General features: G+C 42.0%; 1 protein-coding gene across 5 annotated transcripts in view; it reads left to right on the top strand.

Annotated features, from left to right (window-relative positions):
* Window positions 1-1,780: 1,780 nt before the first annotated feature.
* The window catches only part of RAB5B (RAB5B, member RAS oncogene family), a 28,753-nt gene continuing 7,877 nt past the window's right edge, over window positions 1,781-22,656 (top strand). The window contains exons 1-3 of one of the 5 annotated variants that reach the window (XM_089477261.1): window positions 1,781-1,861; window positions 20,771-21,063; window positions 21,721-21,872. In XM_089477261.1, coding sequence (XP_089333387.1) covers window positions 20,901-21,063; window positions 21,721-21,872 — 315 coding nt within the window. In that variant the 5' untranslated portion in view covers window positions 1,781-1,861; window positions 20,771-20,900. Of the gene's footprint in view, window positions 1,947-3,061; window positions 3,135-20,770; window positions 21,064-21,720; window positions 21,873-22,656 lie in introns of those variants that run through there. The other 4 variants (XM_089477272.1, XM_089477243.1, XM_089477253.1 and 1 more) reach the window with 4 other exon arrangements.

Below are 22,656 nucleotides of genomic sequence, written 5' to 3'. Positions count from 1 at the left end.
TGGGCAATATGACAGTACCTGAATGTAACACGTTCTACTGTTAATGTCAGCGCAGTGAAGACTGTTTGGCTGGCTCCAGCAGAGTTCTTCCCCTTTAAAAGGGTGGAGTTGGAAGCATTCTGCTGTGGCCTCCATGTTTCCCAGTAGAGGGGCTGAGGCACTAGGAGGGGAACATACAGCTCCAAATGCTTCTGGACTGCAACTCCCCACAGCCCAGCCAGCCAATGGGGGGAAGGAAGCCAACAACTCCCCTTTCCTCTTTACAGCAGCTGCAACCAATACTGATAGGAACTCTTGCCTACTTTTTATTAGCAAAGTTGGGTCTCCACTGCAACCAAAGAAGAAGAGCTGCCAGAAGAGTTAAAACAAGATCGGCAGACATCTCAGAGCACATTCATGTTGACCAGCGTATTGCCCACCTGTCAAAAATAGCAACCTTGAAAGCCATGTCAAGGAAAGTGGCACATGTGTTGCTGCTGTTGCTGTGGGCCTTTGTTTCCAACTTACAGCAAGCAATAGCAATAGCAATTCTATACCACTTCTCATTGAAGTCGCACTCCTTTAGTGGCTTACAATGTGTGAGGCAATTGTCCCCAACAAGCTGGGTGCCCATTTTACTGGCCTGCGAAAGAACGGAGGGCTGAGTGGGCCTTGGGAGCGCCCTGCCCTGCCCTGCCCTGCCCTGCCTGGGCTCAAACTCACAATCTTGTGGCTGTGCCGCCAGGGCCACCCTGTCATGGGGCTTTCCTGGCAGGTTTCTCCAGAGAGAGTGAGTGTTGCCACTGCCATCCTCTGGGGCTGAGAGAGTGTGACTTGCACAAAGCCAACCAATGGGCTTCCATGGCCTAGCTGGGATCCGAACCCTGCTCTCCAGAGTCCAGCGCTCAAACCACTTCACCTCACTGGCTACTATTCAGGCATGAAAACTGCATGCTGCCCACTGCTAATCCCAGTGTCAGAAGTCTACTGCTTGGGCTCTTCCTTTCCCTCCTCCTTTTCGTGAATGCAAATCATCGCCAGAACTATGCCATCTCTTCCCCCAAAACGCCCAAGGCACTGCGGGCTCACGAGGGAGGATGCTGGGCAGAGGGCTGACCAGGTACACTCCCTGTTTCCCCTGCATGTCCTTCTCCGGGGCAGGTCCCAATAAACCAGGCCGAAGCAGATCAGATTAATAATAGTAAAGAAAACCCAAACAGATCAGAGGACTAAAGAACGACAGAGGCCCTTCTTCGGGGCCAGTCCCAACGCCGAGCGGCCCGCTCCTCTCCCTCCACGCGCCCTCGGTCAGAGGGGTCAAAGGTCCGCCGCCTCTGAGACGCCTCCTTCCGCTGCGCTGCCATTCAAATCCTACGTCGCCTCTCATTGGTCGGCCACAGCACCGCGGACTCTGATTGGGCAAAAGAGTTCGGGCCGCGCCCACCATCTCCCTTGTCAATCATTCCCACTTCCCTTTCCTTCCCCCGGATATTGAGTCTTTCCCCGGGCAGGGATTGGTCAGCGGGAACGGCGCTCCCGGGCCGTGGCTGGCTGCGGCGGCTCCATGCTCCCGCCCCCTTTTTAGGTCACCTTATTTGCTGTTCATAGGAGAGCTTTGCTACTGGTCGGTTCAGTCGTCAGTGAAGGAAACAACCCGTCCCTCCTCCTCGGGGGCGGGGCCTGTTAATCTGCCCTGCCGCCCCCTAAACGCCATTGGCCAAACCGCCGCTGCCCATCCTCCCCTTCGCGGAGTCCTAATTAGTCGGAAGGGGCCTGGGTGCGGCTTCGGGGAAGGCGATTGGTCCGGAGGGCGGGGCCGCGCTCTAGGTGCCTCGCCGCCATTGGCTGGAGCGGCGCTCGGGCCCCGCCTCCCCGCACAGAGGTGGGTTTGGTTGAGGTAGTTTGTTTGTGTGGGAGAGAGTCAGTCGGGGCCGCGGAGGGGGGAGCCGGAGCCGGAGCAGAGCCAGGTACCCGAAAGCGAGGCCCGGGGGCAGAGGGGGGCGGCTGGGCCTCGCTGGTTGCCCTGGCGACGGGGCGGGGCTGGCGTCGGGGCTGGGCCCTCGCAGGGGTGGGCTTGGCGGGGGCGCCCTCGGCTTCCCCGGCCTTGTGCGAGGGAGGAGGCGGAGGGCCCTTCTCCCTCTGGGACGTGGAGGGGGCGCTGAGAGGGAGCCGAGAGGCGACGCAGAGGCCCCCGGTGCACCTCCCTCTGGTTGGACATTCAGGCCCCAAACACACACTGCGGGAATAGCCCACTTCGAGGTCTCTTTAGCCGCCCTGGCCCAAGGCTTCCAGCACAGTTGGAAGAGACTTCAAGGGCCCTGATCCAGTCCAGCCCCCTTCTGCCATGCAGGAACTCTCTGCCAAAGCACTCCTTCTGACAGACCGTCGTCCAGCCTCTGTTTAAAGGCCTCCAAGGAAGGAGACCCCACCACTCTCTGAAGGAAGGTGTTCCATTGTTGAACAGCCTCTACTGTCAGCAAGATCTTCCTAATGTTGATCGAGGTGGAAGCTCTGTTCCTGGAGCTTGCATCCATTGCTCCTGTTTTACCATCCTATGCAGCACAAGATCATAAAACCACAGAGTTGGAAGAGACCCCAAGGGCCCTGATCCAGTCCAGCCCCCTTCTGCCATGCAGGAACTCTCAATCAAAGCGTCCCCAGTGACAGAGGGCCATCCAGCCTCTGCTTAAAGACCTCCAGGGAAGGAGACTCCACTACACTCCGAGGGAATGTGTTCCACTGTCGGACAGCCCTGACTGTCAGGAGGTCCTGGGGACTGCTGTTTATTTGAATCCCAGCTCAACCATGAAAAGACACTGGGTGACTTTGGTCAAAGACCACTCTCTCTCAGCCTCAGGGTGAAGCAATGGCACAAAACCCCTCTGAAGAAAACTGCCAAGAAAACCTGCCAGGGTTAGGGTCACCAAAGCCACCCCTCGCATACCGGAGCTTTCTCTCTCTCTGACACAACTTCATTTCCCAGAATCCCCTATCACTGAGCCAGGGCAGTTAAGGCAGTAGCAAACTGGATTATTTCTGCAGTGTGTCTTTTGGACCCAAAATATGGACGGATGGGAGCCTTCTGAGGAGGTTTGGAGAGGGGTTTCTGTTTGGCATAAGGCCTGGTTTAGTGGATCTTGTGTCGCCTTCTTGAGGTTGGTGTGTGTGTTTGCAAACTGTGGCTGAATTATTCAGACCCAATGCTTTGTTTGTTTTTCCTCCTACAGTGGGAATGAAGGTAGTGAGGGTTATAAATTATAGTAGGATATTAAGGGAAGGCTCACCAGTTCCCAAGCAGGTGCAGTAGCCTCTCTGTCTTGGTCATGTTCCTACTGAGATTTGTTGTAGCTGTTGTTGTTGTGTGGCATCAAGTTCTTTCTGACTTATGGTGACCCTAACCATGGGGTTTTCTTGGCAGGTTTCTTCACAGGCCTTTTGTGCCGTTGCTTTCCTCTGCAGCTGAGAGAGTGTGACTTGCCCAAAGTCACTCAGTTGGTTTCCATGGCTGAGTTAGAATTTGAACCCTGGTCTCCAGAGTCACAGCCCAACACTCAAACCATTATGCTATGCTGACAGCTGGGTTTTTTTAAACAGTAGTTGCAAGACTTGAGTACAGTTGCTGTTGACCTGTTGAAGCTGCTGGGTTTGGGGACATTCCATGTTCTCTTCCTTTTGTTCTGAAGTATCCCTTTTCACCATTGGGCTGCCTAGCCAACCCTGATGCCCACACACACACACATACACACACTTGGGCTATTGTTTTTTAAAGCAAAGTCAACCCCTGTATGAATAGCTTCCATAGAGAACCTTTGGATGATGCTTTTCCTAATCCTGGCAATTATCCCCTGCATACTATGAAGATGGGCACATTAGAAATTCATATTTCCCTGCTTTAAGGCGCTTATAATCTGTTCTTCTTACAGCTTGTCTCTATTAAAAATGCATTGGTGTAGGCAGGTTGCCCAGAGAAACAGGGTAAAGAAAAAAATTGATTCCTTGTGGATCAAGTATAACAGACATGGCTGGTTGTCAGTATTTAATATGCTTTCTCCTTAAAGCAGCAGGGCCTGTTAATTGGTGGTGGTTTGCAGATATCAGTGCTAATATGGTAACTAAATACAACACAGTGCATCTTGTGTTCAGCACAGCTGCATAAGTCACTGACTAGTTCTATGGCTATTTCATTGGAGTGTTTGTTATTTTAGAATTAGTGTTGTTTTTTCTTCTTCCATGGAATTCCCTTGGTATTACTCAGGTTTGGAATCTGATACTGGATCATTTGTAGGGCTGCAAAGAATAGAAAGGATATGAATCATTCAGGTTAGATTGCAGAGAGTTATGAGGTCATTCAATGTGGGTTTGTCCCAGAATCTCTTGTCCAGTCTGCAGCATGCCAAACGATAAGCCTCATATTGTTTACTCATGGGATACTTTCTCCTAAATCCTCTGGAAGAAGTTGCCTCTCCCTGGTTTTGGCCTCATTACTCTTAGCTACTGTTACCAATTCACCTTTGCTTATAAAACAACAACCAGTTAAATTTAACATTTAACATTATTAAATAAGTTGCACAAGTTCATAGTTGACATGGCATGATTATTCAGCTTGACTCTATGATGTTATCTTAAAAGAATATGACATTCTGTATGGCATTATAACCCCCCAAAAGTAAACCTTCATTACTGAGTACCATTAGATTAAAGAACTGTTTAGAACAGTAAAACTAATGTGAAGTAGTGTTGATATTTAGAGCTGAAAGCATCATCATTCAGTTGTAGAAAAAAGTGAATTCTTTTATTGGAACACGCATAACATTGTGCCAATACTAAGCTTAGTAATGACTGTGTATGTGTGCTTATTTTTTTTATTTATAGTTTTATCTTTTCATTACTTGATGTTTCCTTCCAATATTCATAATATTATCTCAACAGAAATCTTGAATTTGACAATTTTGCAAAGTTATTTGTAAAGAGGCACTAACAATTCTGTTTGCATAGACTTGCTACCCTCTGTGTGTACTCAGTTGGAAAAAATAACATATTTATTAAATACAGCAGATCAAGGATTATCATAATCTTAGGACCAAAAAACAGTGCAGAAATAATCCAGTTTGAGACCACTTTAACTGCCCTGGCTCAGTGCTAGGGAATCCTGGGAATTGTAGTTTATTGTGGCATCAGAGCTCTCTAACAGAGAAGGCTAAATATCTAACAATACAACAGTTCCCAGAATTCCCTAGCATTGAGCCAGGGCCGTTAAAGTGGTCTCAAACTGGATTATTTCAGCAGTGTGTTTTGGCCCTTACTTTCCTAAAGTGTCACAACACTAGGGCATAACAACATCTCAGCTTTTTACAAAACTCCTTCCTGCTCTATACAAGGTTTGGATTGGTGATTATAAATTTCTTTTCACTCAGAGTGGAAGGCTTCCTCTTTTCATTTTGGAAAAAAATACCAATTCCCAGGGTTGGTAAAATGATCTTGGTAATTTGACTGCAGTGGAAGACAAACAGGAATCCCAAAAGCCTTAAAAGAGAGCCTTTGATTGGGTGTGGGGAATGGGGGGTTATCTCTTAACCAAGTACAAAGTAACAGGGAATGTTTATTACCTTTATGTATGGCAGGGGTAGGCAACCGTTTTGAGCCGAGGGCCGGGTTGCTGTCCCTCAGACAACTGGGGGGCCGAAGCCAAAAAATAAATAATTAAATATTTTTTTTTAAAAAAAAAATTAAATAAATAAATAAACCAGGACAAATGTAGGACAACATTTTCAAATGGTGGACACTTCTTTTTAAAAAAGTGGAGGACACGCAAAAAAATTTGCTGATTTTTTAAAAAATGTTAATATAAATGCATGTTTCTGAGGCGTCTATAGACAATTGCCCCCCTTGCCCCTGAGCGCAAGAGGCCAAAGGCCCCGGCGGCAATCGGCGGCAGGACCAGGCTGGGGCAGGTCCCAAGGCCTCGCCGGGCCGCATCCGGCCCGCGGGCCGCAGGTTGCCTACCCCTGATGTACGGATTCCTAGGAAAGTCTAGCTGATTAAATTTAGAGTCAGAGCGCATGCTGACTTTGGTGTGATCCAGCACTTCAATTTGTTAGCCCTCATCCAGTCCATTACAGAAGCCAGGCACTGGTTTAGGACAGAAACACCTTCCTTGGAATTAGGAGGAAAGGAGTGATAGAGCAGGGTATCATCAGCATACAGGTGACACCTTACTCCAAAACTCTGGATGACCTCTCCCTGCGGTTTCATATAGTTGTTAAAAAGCATAGGGGACAGGACCCAGCCCTGAAGGACTCCACAGGCCAATGGACAAGAGTTGAACAGGTATGTCCCAGCACCATCTTCTGAAAACACTCTTCCAAGAAAGAATGGAGCCACTGTAGTATAGTACCTCCAAGCCCCATCCCATAGAGGCAAGTCAGAAGGACGCCATGGTCAATGGTATCAAAAGCCGCTGAGAGGTCCAGCAAAACCAACAGGGACACACTCCCCCTGTTCAGTTCTCTGCATAGGTCATCCACCAAGGCGACCAAAGCTGTTTCTTTCCCATAACCAGACCTAAAACTAGACTGACATGGATATAGATAATCCATCTCATCCAGGATTGCCTGGAGTTGGGAGGCCACCACACGCTCCAGCACCTTGCCCAAAAATGAAAGATTGGAGACTGGCATGTAATTATCTAGTGCAGTAGGATCCAGGGAAGGTTTTTTTCCCCAAAAGAGGTCTTACCACAGCCTCTCTTAGGCATGTTGGGACCCTGCCTTGCTGTAAAGAGGCATTAATCACTTCCCTTACCCATTCCACCAGCCCTCCTCTGACCTGTTTAATAAGCCAGGAAGGGCAAGGGTCTAGTATACATGTAGTGGCTCTCACCTCTCCGAGGATCCTGTCTACATCATCAGGCTGCAAAAGGGTACATCCACCAACACTGTATCAACTCTGGCATCTAAGTCAGCGTGAATCTAAGTGATTTTAGCAGCAAAATGTGAGCAAATTCTTCATAGTGAGCTGTTGATTGGCTTACATTCTCCTCAGGACCAGATCATAACAGATCCTTAACCACTTGAAACAGCTCAGTTGAGTGGTTCTGTGCAGCTCCAATAGTTTTAATTTATTTTTCATTAAAATTTATTAATACATTCTAAAAGAAAACATAACAACAAATGGTTTTAAGTTAAAAAGCCTTTTTTGCTGCCTTTATTGCAATTTTATATGTTATCTTTAATACTGTATTGTATTCAACTTATTGTGGAGATTCAAAACATAAAATACTATGAAATTCCAAGTTTTCTTAACAGATTTTAACCCTGGTCACGAAATGGGCTCCAAACCTACAGATATTGTGTAGCTTCTGAAATACATTCAAGCCCTGGCTCTAAGCTTTGTTTAGGGGTGGAACAGGTGGGCACAAAAGAGTGGCCTGAGTCTGCTCCAGCCGGAAGCCGGTCAAATCCCTGCTGTCCACATGGCTCACTCCCAAGGCAGGCCATGGACACAGGCGCCAGCGCCTCCAGGAGTCAGACTATCCTGGCTCCTTTTTGCTTTGGTCCAAAAGACTAGGGCGCAGCTTCCGGCCACTTTGGAGATGTGAGTAATTTAAGTATTATGACTCCAAAGCATCTTCATTTGGCCTGTCTGTTCGGGACCTTAGAGGGAAATCCATTGTTAAAATCAGGATTGAAAAATATAAAGAAAGTAATGTCAAGAGTATGAGGTGCTAAAATCTATTTAGGGTTTTTAGTATGAGCAGTACTTTACTTTTTTGCCTAGAAAATTACATGAAGGCATTAGAGTCAAGAGCAGTTGCAAAAACCTGGAAAATGGTTGCTTAGGCCCAACTGGGGAAAGACAATTTGATTATACTTGCAGGATGAATACTGAAGGTAGTTGGAAAATCATGTCCTTGTTTTCTTTCATGCTGAAGTTTTTGCAGTGTACCAACAGGACTTTGCCAATGGCAGAGAGCGAGACTGTTCAAGAAACATATAGCAACAATTTTTTAAACTTCAAAATCAATGTGTTTAATAACCTCTGCTCTTGCTTTGTTTGAACTGTTGTAACTTACTGAATATCTAGTGCCCACAACTGATTGCATATCAAACCACTGTTAGGATTCTTCTTGAACATTGCTCAGAAAGTATAGACATTTGATGGAAGGAGGAGCAGAGATTTATTTATTTATTTTGCTTTGCTTATGTTCATGTACTGTGCAATGCATGTATACATGCCACTTAAAAGTTGAGATGGAGAAGTTATGTCTCACAAAGCTTCAATTTTCCCAGAAAAGGATTCACAGTTATCAAGCCTGTACAGTGGGCCCTTCCCTTATGTGGGGAATCCGGAGTAAGGGGAATTCTATGTATGCTTGCACCCCATTGAAAACAATGGGGCGCTTGCTCACGGTGCCGCACAGTGCATGTGCCATGGGTGCAGTGCCATATGTTTTATTGACGTGTGGCTTCAGCGTAAGCTTTTTTTTCTTATTAGAGAAAATTCCTATGAAACAGAGGCAAACTTATACGATTATGTATCATCCAGTCCAAAGTAGTCTCAAGGCATCAATATTAAAAAGAAGAAAAAATGTAAGCTTGAAGCCGCGTATGGTGCGGGTGCACTGTACATGTTGACTGCATACCAATATGTGTATCTTAACATGTTTTGTTTAGTTTACTAAAGTCTGTTCCTTGGGAAGGCCAGTTCTTTGAGCAGTCTAAGAAGACCTCATGTGGAGCAGACAAATGAAGTAAATTCATATACAGTCAACCCTCCATTTTTGTGGGGGATCTGTTCTGGATCTGTTCCCTTCACGAAAATGAAAAATCACAATATTCAAGCCCCACTAGCTTGAATGGCACCACACACACCCATTTTGTCCCCCTCCGTTTGATACCTGTAAAAGGGCGAGGGACCTGGACTCCAAGTCTGCAAAAACAGAGGGGCAACTGTATTCTAAGGCAAAAAATCAGGGCTCTTACTTACTGCCAAATGGCCTCAACCTTCTCTGGAAAAGGAAAGTTTCAGTTCTGCTTTTCTGACACAAATAGGGTGGCAGCCTGTTGTTTAGCCCCAGCCATAGTGGTATTCATACTATAAAATGGTATAAATTTACTGGCAGTGCGTTTTGTATCATTGCTGTCTTGGTGCATATTTAAATTATTTATTCAGTGGATGACAGTAAACTGGCCACTAGATCTGCCTAAAATATGAACACAAGATGTGTAATAGTTGAAGACAGAGAATACCTCAGTAGTTTTAAATTAAATGCTGTTGAGAAAAATGCTAATCATTTAAAAACATTTGGGAACAGTGCTTAGTAGGCACCCTAACACAAGGATATCCTGACTACTATCACAAATCTTGGTTTAGTTTTAAAGTGTATGTTGCTTATAGGGTGGCAGTCCTTAAAAGATTACTGTACTACATGGTGGTTCATTTAACTGGTTTTTGTGCCATAATCTACGTAAGGAATCTGTAAAGGGAAGAGGTAAGGAGCTCTGCTGAGCTCTTTGCCTATAGAAAAATTGAACTAAATAGCTAAACTGCCTTTTGCCTCTTATTCTCTGACCCTGATGTAACATTCCTGGCAAACATCAGCTTCCCATCTTGCTTTGCTGGTATTGAAAGAGTTCCCTTCAAGTGTAGAACAATAGCATGGGTAAACATGTAATCTCACTTCTTCTAGGTTTGTCCTTGAATTGGTGCAAGCAGATCCCAGTCAAACAGAACTACTTGTCTCTAGCATGGTCACTTTACATGCTTAGATAGAGGGGAAGGTTTGTCTTCACACCAGAGTCCCTTACTAATGATACTCACTTATTTGAAGCCTTGGGAGTCTAAATTTGGAAGCTGTGGGAAATATCTGAAAGCAGAAATTAGTTACAATGGTAACTACTGGTTGCATGGCTGGATTCAGCATATTTTCCCCTCCATCCAGACAAGAGTTTGCAGCAAGGCAAATACTGCTGTTGGTATGGCCACAAGGATGGTCAAATATAAAATTATAGGAAAGTCATGTACAGAATGTTACTGATGCTGAGAAGCCTTCATGGCTATCATTTCTGTGGAACTAAACTTGGGTGAAGAAAATCCAGATTTGGCTGCCTGGATAAAAGACTTGGTCTGCATAACATTTTGCAGATATAGACTGATTGGCAAGAACTACGCTGAAGAGCAGGATTGAAGTTGCAATAGGGGAAGAGGTATGCAAGGTTATTGTTTGACAAACTGTAGAGCACAGAAGGCCTCACCATTGATCTCTGATCCTCTTAATACTCATTTTCTGCCATTGTATGAGCTAGACTATAGAGAATTTACTTTTTAAGATAAAACAAACCCATAGAAATGTCACACAAAAAATCAAATTATGAGGTTCTTGGGAGCATCACAAAACATTTTAATTCTGAACTTCTTTGAGTAGTCTGTGCATAGTTCTCCTGTCATTTTAGTACTTGACCATCCTAGTAACTGAGGGTGTAGTACTAAGAGAAGCATTTACCTGTTGCTTTCTTATTAAGAAGTTTGTATTGGGAATGTAAGATGGACTCATAGCTACTTATTTCGTGGTTATTCTTATTATGGATTTTCTACACTAGAAGAATTGGAAAGTATCTATGAAGATATTGTATCTTCATAATTCTATGAAGAATTGGAAGGTATCTGTGGCATTTCTTATTGCACACAGTGGGTGGCAGCCAGTTGGGAATATACACATGCATAAGCCATCCTATGCATGTGAGACCAAAAAGTCACCCTCATGCATCAGATATATTCTAATAGTGGCAATCAGACTTGCACAAACATTGTGTTCTTCTGTTCCCTGTCTTTGCACATTGTATATTGTGCACTGTTCATAGTGCAATGACACCTAGTCATTCATGTGTTGCTATTCTGCATGGGAGTTACATAGTTGCCACATCATATATCTCTGTCTGCTGATCTCTACATTGTGCTGAGGGACTGTTGGATTGTAACCAGTGTTGTATAAGAATTAATAAATTTGCTATTAGCAAAGTTGAGACCTGAACATGAGAATGATAGACTGCAAGTTGTGCACATAACGTCTAAGAGTGAGTTTTTCTTCCTGTCTCTCTGTAATCACTCTGCCAGTCTCCCAAGTGACAGCACCTCTGGCCTGTGTCCTCTCATGGTGAAGACTCTTTGCAAAATGATTAGCAAACCAGATTGGTTCTGTTAAGTAGTAAAGGCAAAGAAATAAAATAACGGATTGGATTGGGTTTCTCACTACATCTAGTTAATCTGTGCTACATAATTATCATTTGATGTCTTTGTTGTGTGCCTTCAAGTCTTTTCTGACTTATGACAACCCTATCATGTGGTTTTCTTGGCAGGTTTCTTCAGAGGAGGTTTGACATTGCCATCCTCTGCCATTCCACTGTCGAACAGCTCTTACTGTCAAGAAGTTCCTCCTAATGTTGAGGTGGAATCTTTTTTCCTAGATCCATTGTTCCATGTTTAAGTCTCTGGAGCAGCAGAAAACAAGTTTGCTCTATCCTCAATGTGACAGCCCTTCAAATACTTAAACAAGGCTATCTTTTCACCCTTTAACTGTCTCTTCTTCAGGCAAACCATACCCAGCTCCCTAAGTCTTTCCTCATAAGGCATGGTTTCCAGACTCTTCACCATTTTGGTCGCCCTCCTCTGGACACACTCCAATTTGTCAACATCCTTTTTGAATTGTGGTGCCTAGAACTGGACACAGTATTCCAGGTGAGGCCTGATCAAAGCAGAATAGAGTGGCACTGTTACTTCCCTTGATCTAGACACTATATTTCTATTGATGCAGCCTAACATCGCATTGGCCTTTTTAGCTGCCGCATCACACTGTTGACTCATGTTCAACTTGTGGTCTACTAGGACTCCTGCATCCCTTTCACACATAGTCTTATTAAGCCAGGTGTCACCCATCCTATATCTATGCATTTCATTTTTCCGCCCTAAGTGCAGTACCTTACATTTCTCCGTGTTGAAATTCATTTTTTAGCTCTGGCCCAGCTTTTCAATCTGTTCAAGTCTTCTTGAATTTTGATCCTACTCCTCCTAATTTGGTATCTGCAAATTGGATAAGCATGCCTTCTATTGTTTCATCCAAGTCATTGATAAAGTTGTTGAATAGCACTGTCTACCAGGACAGAATCCTGTGGGACTCCACTGGTCACTTTTTTCCAGGATGAAGAGGAGCCATTGCTGAGCACCTTTTGAGTTCAGCCGGTCAACCAGTTACAAATCCATGTAACAGTTGCCTTGTCTAGTCTACATTTTAAAAGCCTATTTGCAAGAATATCATGAGGAACTTTGTCACACTTTACTGAAATCAAGATATGCTATATCTACAACATTCCTCTTGTCTACAAAGCTGGTAATTTTCTCAAAAAAGGAAATCAGATGAATCTGGCATGATTTATTTCTCAGAAACCCATGTTGACTTTTTATGATTATGGCATTGCTTTCTAAACGTTCACAGACTCTGTTTAATGATCTGCTCTAGAATCTTTCCTGGTATTGATGTCAGACTAACTGGACAATAATTGTTGAGATCCTCTTTTCCCCCTTTTTGAAAATGGGGACAAAGTTTGCCCTCTCCAGTCTGCTGGGACTTCTGTTGTCCAGGAGTTCTCAAAAAATATTGCCAGTGGCTCTGAGATTACATTTGCCAGTTCTTTTAATACCTTTGAATGTAGTTAATCTAGTCCTGGAACACACTCCATCGGAGTATGGTGAAGTTACCTAGTTCTTTAAAAAGAGACTGGATGGCTATTTGTCAGGGGTGCTTCAGTTGTGAGTTCCTGTATGGCAGAGGGTTGGACTGGATGGCCCTTGCTGTTCTAACTCTGATTCTATAATGCTCAAAGCGCTACACCACACTGGCTTTACTCCCATCAGATATTTACCCCTTTCCTATCCCTCAGAGGTCTATCTGCCCCTACTATATCTCATACAGTGTCATACTTTTGATAGCTTTCACCTGAAGAGTGTATTCTTGTACATTCAGCTGTTGTGAAGACTGATGATTTCTTCATATACAAAAAGTTTCTTTCCCGCAGAAATAAGTAAACCTAATTTGCATTTGTAATTTTCATTAGTAAACTAATATGCATAGTGTACCAGAGCAAGAGAGCAATTATTAACTTTCTGCAGCTTTCAACTATCTAGTAACTAGATTGTATACATCCACATATCTGCAAATTACTTGTTCTACAGAGAAGCCAGGGTAGGCTTTTATCGCTGAAATTTGTGAGTTGTCAGAAGTATGGATCTAAATTGATAATGGAATACCACTTCCAGTAAGGGGGGGAGGTATACAACTTGCTCTAGCAGATATCTACACATATTATTTTAATTTGGCCTCCTCCAACTTGATACTGTCCAGGTGTGATATTTGTTATCCCTAGCTGCAATTGTTAGCTATGCTGGTTGAGTGACAGGAATCATAGTATAGTACATATGAAGGCTGCCAGGTTGGAGGAACCTGGATGGCTTAGGGGAACTAATTTCATGCATTTACTTAATACCTAGGGAGGGTAGAATAGCTTGGGATAAGGACAGTCTTATTTTTGTATATAAAACTCCTGTTGAATATGACTGGAGCAGCTGCAGACATTTACGTGCCTTCCTGATGCGTGGATCACAACTCCTGTCATTCCCATAGCAGTGATAACATGGGTTTCTGCCAGCCCAGATGGACACTAGTACAGTATACATCCAGGAAACACAATTGTTTCCTGCAGCAGTCAAGCTCTGTACAACCAACTAGTGTCATTGTTTCCCAGTGAAACAAAATATTTAATACAAGAGATATAAGCAACTGAAGCAATTACTAATAAATATATATTTATCAAAGTATTGATATGATGCCACCTCCCTTTCCCCATGAAGGCTATAAATATCAAGCATGAAAAGCTATAATCCAGCCTTCCTGGATACAGTACTCTTTGGGATTGAATATTCAGATAAATCCTATCTATATACTGATATACAATGACCCAACCCATTCTTTGGTATTCATCAACATGGCAATTAGTCACTGAATCAGAACTTAAAACAATTATTCCAGGCAACTAGATGGCAAATTCTAGAACTCATTTCAATCTAGCAAAATTTTCATTGAGACAAACTTATTGCGGGCGAGAGGGCCTTCCTTTTCCTCTTTTGGGATGAATGCTGTCTAATAGTACTGCTAGTTTGAATTGCCTCGTGTGGTAAAATGTGGTAGGAATGCTCCATCTGTCTGCCACCAATGTCTGTCGAGATTTCAGTGCTGGGCTAACTCAGCTGACCTGTATGTTTAGCGTAAAAGCATAGACTGAGGGAAGAAGCATGAATTACCTCTTCCCTTCTCTATCAGCCTGCTGCAGTTCAGTGCTGGATATGTAAAATCCAAGACTCCCACAGATTGACTGACAGAGGAGGCAGGGAGAGCTCCTGCTGCCTCATTCTCCAGCTGTAGTGCTCTGCAAACACTCTTGTTATCTCATGGGCAAGCAGATATACTACTTTGGCTAACTTAAAACAAAAACCCTCTGAGATTAAACCATTTTTTCTGTAGTATATATCACAAAAAGAATCTTAGATGTAATTTTTCAACCTAAATCACTGAAACAGCGCTATATTAATAATAATAATAATAATAATAATAATAATAAACACTCTGCCTGTTGGGTTTGGAAATTATATTCTGTGTTGTTCAGCATGAAATCACATTTAACTAACTTGATTCCTCCTCCTCCTAAATCTGGAGCCCTAAATTCTGCTGAGGATAGAGACTGACTTCTCAGTAAAACTATAAAGATTTAGGCTGTTAATTTCATTGAAAACTTACTTAACTGGGACTCCTACCATCGGTAATGTCACATTTGTATATTTAAAAAAAATATTCTGAAGAGCTGCTTACTATAGCCAAACGTGGTTTAAGAGCTGCTTGTCTACATTGAGAGCTCAAAGAAAGAAGTGAAAATACACAGTCCTGCATGATATATTCATTCCCCCCTTCCTTTATTTAGTTTTTATTATGCTCTCAAGATTCAGGCTAATATCTTGAAATAGGAAATTACAGTTGGAATTATGACCCATTCTAATCTAGGATTGGCAGGGAAATCAAACCCTTCCTCTCTCTCTTGTTTTTAGCCTGAAAGTCTTGCCACCTTTGAGCAGAGATAAGACAATTGGTCCCACGCACTCCCATAATTGGAGAGACTTGTCTGCTTCCTGTATCTCTGCACACCTACAGTATACTATTTGGATGATGAGCAGCATGAACTTTGAAGCCTGAAATGAACTCCATGTTGCATTTTCTGATTGCAGGAGCAAGGGATTTCCTTGGTGTCCTTTACGGGTGCTTTTTTGGATAGCTCCTCACAGATGAATGTGAATTCAGTTTCCTTAATTGTGTCCAGTATCGTGCACTGAACCATACACAGCTACTGTGATGTATAAAATTGGGCGCTTCTTTTACTGTTAAAGAAGCACCAGTTGTCCCCCACCCTTCCTCATTATCCCTGCCTCGGTAGTGCCTCTTTTGGAGTTCATTGGCAAGATGTGGGAGGATGATGGCACTTCTTTTAGGACACTGTTTTTTTGCTTCCCACCACAGCAGAGAAATCAGAGCTAACTGCCAGCCTAATTTTTCTGAGCAGTTTAATCATATTGACCTATATATCAGTTGACCCAGAATTTTAGGGTCAGCTTTTTGGCATACATTTTTCAACTTATAGATGGGTATATGAAGTAGCTTAATTACACTAAGGCTGCATCTGCACTACAGAAATATATTTTTAATAATTTTATTATATAAAACAAACATAAAAAACATCAATACAAAAAACATCAATACAATAGTGTATTGATGCACTACAGAAATATTGCAGTTTGATACCTGTTTAATTGCCATGGCTCAGTGGTATGGAATTCTGGAATTTGTAGTTTTGAAAGACATTTAGCCTTCTTGGTCAGAGAGATCTGGTGCTGCAACAAACTACAAGTCACAGGATTCCATAGCATTGAGCCAGAGCCATTAAAGTGGTGTCAAACTGCATTATTTTGCAGTGCAGGTGCTGTGTTTCGTGAAACATGTATTCTGCTACATGTTATTGATTGAGTCCTATGTTGGATTTAATAGTTTATGGATAAAGCAAAATAAAATTTGGTTGTAAAGATTCTGAGAGCAGCTGAACTTCCCTAAATGTTAGTGTTAACCCAATAATTTAGCCACATAACACATTTGTTGTTGGGGTCTTGGAAAATTTACATGTTGGAGGGCTTATTCTTTTCACAAATGGCATAATATTCCAGTCTTTACCTGCTATGTGAACTGTACCATGTTATATTCAGCCTGTTGCAAAAACTTATTCTGTCTGTTGATTCAATGTCTATTTCTTTTTCAGTGTTAAATGCATGTGTTGCCTGCTAATCAGGTCACCTCTAGAGTTTCTTGATTTAAGTTACATAGAAGTTTCAAAGGCATAGCTGTGTTCATCTGTTGCAGCAAAACAAAATTTGGTGACACAATAAATTGACACAATAAATAAATCTTCAGAGTACTCAAAGACCCTTGTTTCTTACTGAATAGGAGAATGACTTTTGACTTTACCATAGGAAGGCAAATTACTTCCCCAGCCTTTATTACTGCTCAGGGAGTGTTTCAGGATATGAATATATGCTAGGAGCTTCTTGGATTGCCTTGAATAGTTTATTATAAAGAATTCATTCCAGAAACACGTGTTTTGCTAAACAGATTAATGCAAAATATTGCAGGAGAGTAGTAAAACTTGAGATGAAAGCATTTAAAGAAGTTGAAAGAAAGGTTGAGAGGTTCATTGGTCATTTTAGATTTGTGTATACTTAGTAATTTTTTCAGGAAATACGAGAGAAATTGATTTAGAATGATGGCATTTTTCATGATCTTGGATTTATAGACACTAGCTTAGTAATTTTTGGAGGGGGAAAACTTTGATAGTTAAGTGAATGGATGCCTTCTGTTTTGGGGTAGAAATCAAATTGTTAGCTTTTTGAATTTCCAATATGAAGTGTCTGCAAATGAAGTGGTTATGGAATGTATGACTATTGTAAGTTACAAATGTGATCACTTAGTTTAAGACGTGACTCTGGTTTCCTTAATCAAAACAATGCAACTGATATCATTTGTCTAAAGTGCTACCACAAACACCCATTCCACCTTCCCTGTACTTGTAAGTACAAATGTATTTCATATCACAGCAAAACAAATACTTTACACCAGAGGTATGTTTTCTGAGATGGTTGTACCAGTGTTTCATATTAATGGGTTTCATTTTGCAGAATAAATGCCATGGGGAGTGTTTTCAAAGTTTTTTAGGAGTAGCAGTTCTTAGGAGATAAACATATTTCACAGTAAAATCACAAACCCTCTTTCGGGGAAGAAATGTGCTGAGTAGGAAACAAATTAAGTCAAATTGTCCCATTTTAAGTGGTAGTTGCCACTTGGTAAGGAAGTTAACCCCCCTCTCCCCGTTTATGTGTATAAACTTATGGTAGTGGTTGGTGTAAAACATATATTACATGTTCCTCTTATCTGCTTTAATATCTTTCTTCCCTTCTCATCTGGAAATTTGAATCACTTTAAGAAGGAGGCATACTAAGCTAGTTTTAAGTGTCATACAGTCCTTTGGATAGAAAAAAGTTAACTTGCTTGCAGGTAATTCTTGGGTTTTTGTACTGTGCCTGTAATCCAAGACCAATTTGACAGCAGTGGGGAGTTCAGTATGCCCTTCTGGGCTTCCCTAACCAAGCTGGCATCAGCTGTGCTGACCGCCTCTCTAGATATGTAGAGGGTTCTTTCCAGGAAATTGGGACAGGATGTCTGCAAGGTCATTGCTCAATTGCTCTGTCTTTACAGAGGTCTTGGAAAAGGAAGGAAATGATTTCTGTGTTTAGCAGACTCAGCTGAAAGAAACCTACATACATAGTATCTGCTTTACTAAAAGATAGTGTAGGTGTTAACTTTGTCCCATGCTTAATCTTGCTGCACATTGCAGGAGGGAACTTACATTTCCATTAAGCTTTAGAGAACCATATACTGTATAACAGCTGTCTTGTGTTTGTGGAATATCTGTGAATCCTATCAAACACTTTGAGCCAAGTTTTGGGGTTAGTTTTATTTGAATTAAAAGATTTTTTTAATCTTGCAAGCAAAGTCCCTAATAAATTTGGTTCTTTTTCTTCACCTTTACAATTCCGTGACACTTTTTAAATGGTCTAATCAGAGGTATACAGTATTTCACTTGTATAGTTGTAAAATGTCAAATAAACTTGCTAGCAATACACCGTTGTTATTCTTGATCCCTTCCCTAAGAATCCTGAGCACTGAGTTTGCATTTGGTGTTGCCATCCATACTTGAGAGCATACAAAGGTTACTAATACAGAGTTTACCAAGAAAAGAAAAGTTGCTAATACAGAATTGCTGGTATTACTAAAGATTCCTAAAAACAAACCTTTTGCTCTAAACTCTTGTGTGTTTACTAAGAAGTGCCTACAAATCAAAATTGCAATTCACAGAGAAAAAAGAAGAAACTTGCATGTTAGAGAAGATTCTTCATATGGATTTGTGATTTTACTTGTTACCTATCAGAAATTGAATGCTTTGTTGACTTGCATCTTCATTTTTTGAAGTAAAACACTGTCTCAAAATGTTGGATATGGCAATCATGGGTGTTTTTTTTATTAAAGCAGGGATGGGAAACATGGTGCACCCGATGCTGTTGGGCTGCAACTCCCTTAATCTCTCCCCATTGGTTCTAGCTGATGGCAGTGGAAATTGATTAACATTCAGAGGGTTTAGGAATGCCTATCCTGTTTCAAAATCAGTAGGGATCTGACAGTTAGGCTCTCAGGTGATGGTAAACTTCATCTGATCTAAATCTGAGTCCATATTATTCTGTATGTACAGTTGACCCTCCTTATCCATGGATTTTTATTCCACAAATTCAAGCATCCACAACTTAAAACTATTTTTAAAAAGTATAAATTACAAATAGCAAACCTTGATTTTGCCATTTTATATAAGGGACATCATTTTGCTATGCCATTGTATTTAATGGGACTTGAGCATCCATGGATTGTGTTATCCATGGTGGGTCCTGGAACCAAACCCCAGCGGATAACAAATACCCACTGTATTTTGTCCCCATACGGTTCATCGACTCCCAACAAGTCTCCAAGGAAAAACCAGAATAAAATCTAAATTTATCAGAACTGAAAACATTAGTATCCCACTCTTTAGGCCAGTTACAGAAATGAAATTCTCATTGTAATTTATAGTTAGAACCCAGGTACAACATTTTGGTGAATGTACCTTCATGAATGATCAGCAGCTTGACTTATGTATGTTTGGGAGGTTTTCACCTTACTTGACTTGCTGAAAAGTGAATGGTCATTGGAAATACAATTCCACATTACTTCCTTGTGTATTGTAGCAACAAGTATCGGGTCATATATTCACTTGGTCTATCTGCTTGTCTTGGGCTGGCCACTATTTTAAAAATGCCTTTCTTGTCTGTTTATTGGTGAAAGTGTGAATTAGCAGATTCTCCCCCATTTTCCTTATGCTATCCCTTCCTGGGCTATTTTCAATGTAAAATAAATAGCCTTCCCTATTCCATGAAGTAGCTACTATAATCCTGTTCCCTCTTTTTTCCTTTCTGAATCTCTTATCTGATATTTAAATAACAAAGCATGGAGTGAGAAGGCATGTGTGGCTTCATCTATTACAACTTCAGTCATGGAGATCAGGTTATCAGAAAATACTATGCATATGGGGAAACAATAATCATTGGGGTTGTTGATGAGAAGATTTGAGACAAAAAAATTGTGAGACCATTTTCTACTTGGGACTCATAAAACCACTCAGGTATCTCACCCTTGGGTACCTAAGAAATTGAAATCTTCATTACTCTATATGAAGACATGAAGTTCATTTATTTCTAGAATAGACACAATCAGTAAAAACAGACCTTTAGTGATGAAGAAAACTTGCTGGAGGAGAAGGAAGAAAACAATTAATCTGACATGTTGCACTGTGAATTCACATAAAAAGCTGGATGTAGGCCTTATTGATGGCCTGGCCCGAGCACATGATGGAACAGAGATTTTAGGTGCTGTATGGAGCTGGCTGAGAATGTTGTTCCTCTAGGCTTGGCTATTGATGCCACATGATTACTCCACCTTGAGGAGTGTGAAAGAAAGGCATCTGCAGGAGTTGCTGACTCATTGATCATAGAGCTTTATATACACCAGGGTGCTTGTCCCCAGACTTACTGTGGAGGGCTGACTTTAAAAATATGTTGGTGTGATTGAGGTCTGCTCTTTCAGTTTTAATATTCCAACAGTAAAGTAAAGCTGATTAGGTAAAATGTAGGAGATATCTGGCCCTTGGCTCTCTCTCAGAGTAAATTGTCTTGATCCCTAGGGATCAGGTTACTTTGCTACTTGTGGGCTAAATATTAAATAATAAATAATAATAAAATAAATATTATTTTTCTTTGCTTGCATATTCATGTGTTACAAAAATGTGATGTCCTTCTTGTGGGTGCTTTAACAGCAGGGCTGCTTCCTTCACAGATGAAGTAACCAAGACCAGGGTTGAACCTCATTTCCTCATTGCTATTGATTAGCTGACATTGGCTTGATTATCAGTTCTGCTGAATCTCTAACATGTGTCCATTGAGTTTACATCCACGCATCTGCAGCATATATCTGTTGCCTACTCCCTAACCAATCTTTGTTCTTTTATCACAGCAGGAATTACTGACGTGGAGGAAGCTGTCATCTTGTTCCAAGCCAAAACCCCCTGTGCTCACAAGGTCTGGTCAGTGGCTGGTAGGTTTTTGCATTGGCTGGGGCACAGGCTGCTCTTGGAATCCAGGCCATGACCAGCAGAGGAGCTGCCAGGCCAAATGGTCAGTCACAAGCCAGTAAGATCTGTCAGTTCAAGCTAGTACTACTGGGTGAATCAGCAGTAGGAAAATCCAGCCTGGTGCTGCGTTTTGTCAAGGGACAGTTCCACGAATACCAAGAGAGCACCATTGGCGGTGAGTAAGTTGTGGAGCTTCTGGGGAAAAAAATCTATAGCCTAAATGTTAGGGAAGCACAGTGGACCCCAGCATACAGGATACAGACATCTGCATCATTTACAATTCTAGTACAATTCTCAATAGCTTTGCGATAAAGATAGAGTGGGCAACTGTGAGAGGCAACCAGGCTGCATTAATTCCCTAGGAGACCCTAAAGGGCTGTGCCCCCACTGCAGTATGCCCCAAATGCTCTCCGGGGGCATGTGGGCATTTCCACCTTATTTTTAGGCCCCAGAGAAGACTTTTTAAAAAGGCAGTATGTGGAAGTCACTAATAGTTTACTTCCTGTTCTAAAAATGGTCTCTCTTGAGCCTCAGATAGCCTAAGGCAGGCAAAAACATGGCAAAAATGTCATTCACATCACCTTGGAGAAAATTTAGGGACAAAATTTTTTATTTCAAAAAAATTATGGGTACGGGCTGGGGCCACAAAAACAGTCCTGGGGGGTCACAATTTGTCCTTTCCTGCCTGAAAATGTAGTGCACTGAGCTGGTTTGCCAGTCAGGAATGATAAGATGAGCACGATGATGATGTTGATCAAAATTTTCATGCCCCGACCAGAAGTCAGGTTTTTGAGGTTCCTAAGGTGAACTTTCCATCTTTTTTTTTTCACAGCGGCTTTCCTCACACAGTCTGTCTGTCTAGATGACACAACAGTAAAATTTGAAATCTGGGATACAGCTGGTCAGGAAAGATATCACAGTTTGGCCCCTATGTATTATCGGGGCGCTCAAGCTGCAATTGTGGTTTATGACATAACCAACCAGGTAAGCCTGCACTATTTTTTTTTATTATGGTATTTATACCCCGCCCTTCAGCCCTAATGGCTATCAGAGCGGCTACTTTTTAGAGAGAAGGGGTAGTCCCATGGTGGGGAAAAACACACAGAAGTCTTATGCAATCACCCTGGCTATTACTGACAGCAGATGTTACCTCAGTGTCTTTCATTCCCCCCACCACCTTACAAGAAATGGTTGGCAACAAGGTCATCTAAAGGCAGGCATCATAGTGTATTGTTGCTTAGAAACTTTGGGAAATATAATTTTTATTACTAAAGAATAAGATCCCTAACTGATCAAAGGGGTGAATAAATTTCTATTGCAAACCAACTTCTTTACTTAGAACGGTTAACCTTTATTTTTATAGATTATAAATTCTTGCCTGTTTGGATCTGGATGATTAATTCATTATCTTGATGGACCATGAAATTGTATAATTGTTGGTTTAAAGTTATTCTGTATGGCAAATAGCTTTGTGGGTAACTGACAACTCGTAGTTCCAAAGAAGTCCTGCTGAGTTCACCGAGATTTACTTCCATGTTGCTAGATTCAAGTTTGCAGTGAGATGCTAGTGAAGTGGGATATAAACCTTGAGCAGGGATAGGAAACCTGTGATCCTCCAGATATTGTTGTATTACAACTCCTGCCATCTCTTTCTGCTGTCTGGGGATGATGAAAGTTGGAGTACATCAACATTTGGATTGACATACCTTCCCCACTGCTACTGTAGTCAAAATCTTTATGGTACGTGCTGATGCGGTGGGTTCACCCT

This window comes from Sceloporus occidentalis, unplaced genomic scaffold, assembly GCF_023333645.1.
Source record: "Sceloporus occidentalis isolate IW3139 unplaced genomic scaffold, rSceOcc1.0.p SCAF_1, whole genome shotgun sequence".
Taxonomy (NCBI): Eukaryota; Metazoa; Chordata; class Lepidosauria; order Squamata; family Phrynosomatidae; genus Sceloporus; species Sceloporus occidentalis.
This window is presented reverse-complemented; position numbering and strand designations above follow the sequence as displayed.